Below are 780 nucleotides of genomic sequence, written 5' to 3'. Positions count from 1 at the left end.
TTTTTATTACTATTATTATTGTTGTTGTTGTTATCATCATCATTATCATTATTATTATTATTATTATTATTATTATTATCATTATTATTATTATTATTATTATTATTATTATTATTATTATTATTATTATTATTATTTTCCATAGTCGCAGATTCAGTGAATCTCTTGAGAGGGAGACAACACAACAGATTGTCCAGTGTATGGTCAACAATCCTATTACTGCATTGGAACAAGAAGAGAAGTCACTGCCATGCAACACCACCAAATCCACTTCTGACAACAGCACGACGGACCTTTGTCCAGACACGACCAGCGACACCACTGATGGCCACCTAATGGGCAGACTTGTGACAATCCTTGAAGGAGGGCCAGTGACCCCGGCAGGAGGAACAGGGGGAGGCGTGGTGATGGTTAAGCAGGGTAGGCCAGAAGGGAATGACCCTGGTCAGGAAGACCAAGACACAATCATTCTAGAACGTTCGCCATCAGAACTGACCCAAGTGTCCATTTAGAACACCCCGACCACACACCCACCTAAAATAAAACAAAAATAAAACGTTCTTCCGCCATTATTTTTCCTTCTCTCTTTCTTTCTTTCTTTCAATCTTTCTTTTTTTCCTTTTTTCTTCTTTTGTTTCTGTTTCTTTTCTTCTTTTCTGCCTCCTTTCATTCCTTCCTTCTCTCTTTCTTTCCTTTTTCGAATCTCTCCTTCCTTCCTTCTTTCTTTCTTTCTTTCTTTCTTTCCATCTCTCCTTCCTTCCTTCTTTCTTTCTTTCTTTC

The 780-nt window shown here is 37.7% G+C and overlaps 1 protein-coding gene across 1 annotated transcript in view; it reads left to right on the top strand.

The window, feature by feature from the left end:
• Positions 1 to 543, top strand: part of LOC115224694 — a 96,405-nt gene extending 95,862 nt beyond the window's left edge. Inside the window, exon 36 of the mRNA XM_029795551.2 lies at positions 146 to 543. Coding sequence (XP_029651411.1) covers positions 146 to 512 — 367 coding nt within the window. The 3' untranslated portion in view covers positions 513 to 543. The remainder of the gene's footprint in view (positions 1 to 145) is intronic.
• The last annotated feature ends 237 nt before the right edge of the window (positions 544 to 780 follow it).

Source organism: Octopus sinensis, linkage group LG26 (assembly GCF_006345805.1).
Source record: "Octopus sinensis linkage group LG26, ASM634580v1, whole genome shotgun sequence".
NCBI lineage: Eukaryota > Metazoa > Mollusca > Cephalopoda > Octopoda > Octopodidae > Octopus > Octopus sinensis.
This window is presented reverse-complemented; position numbering and strand designations above follow the sequence as displayed.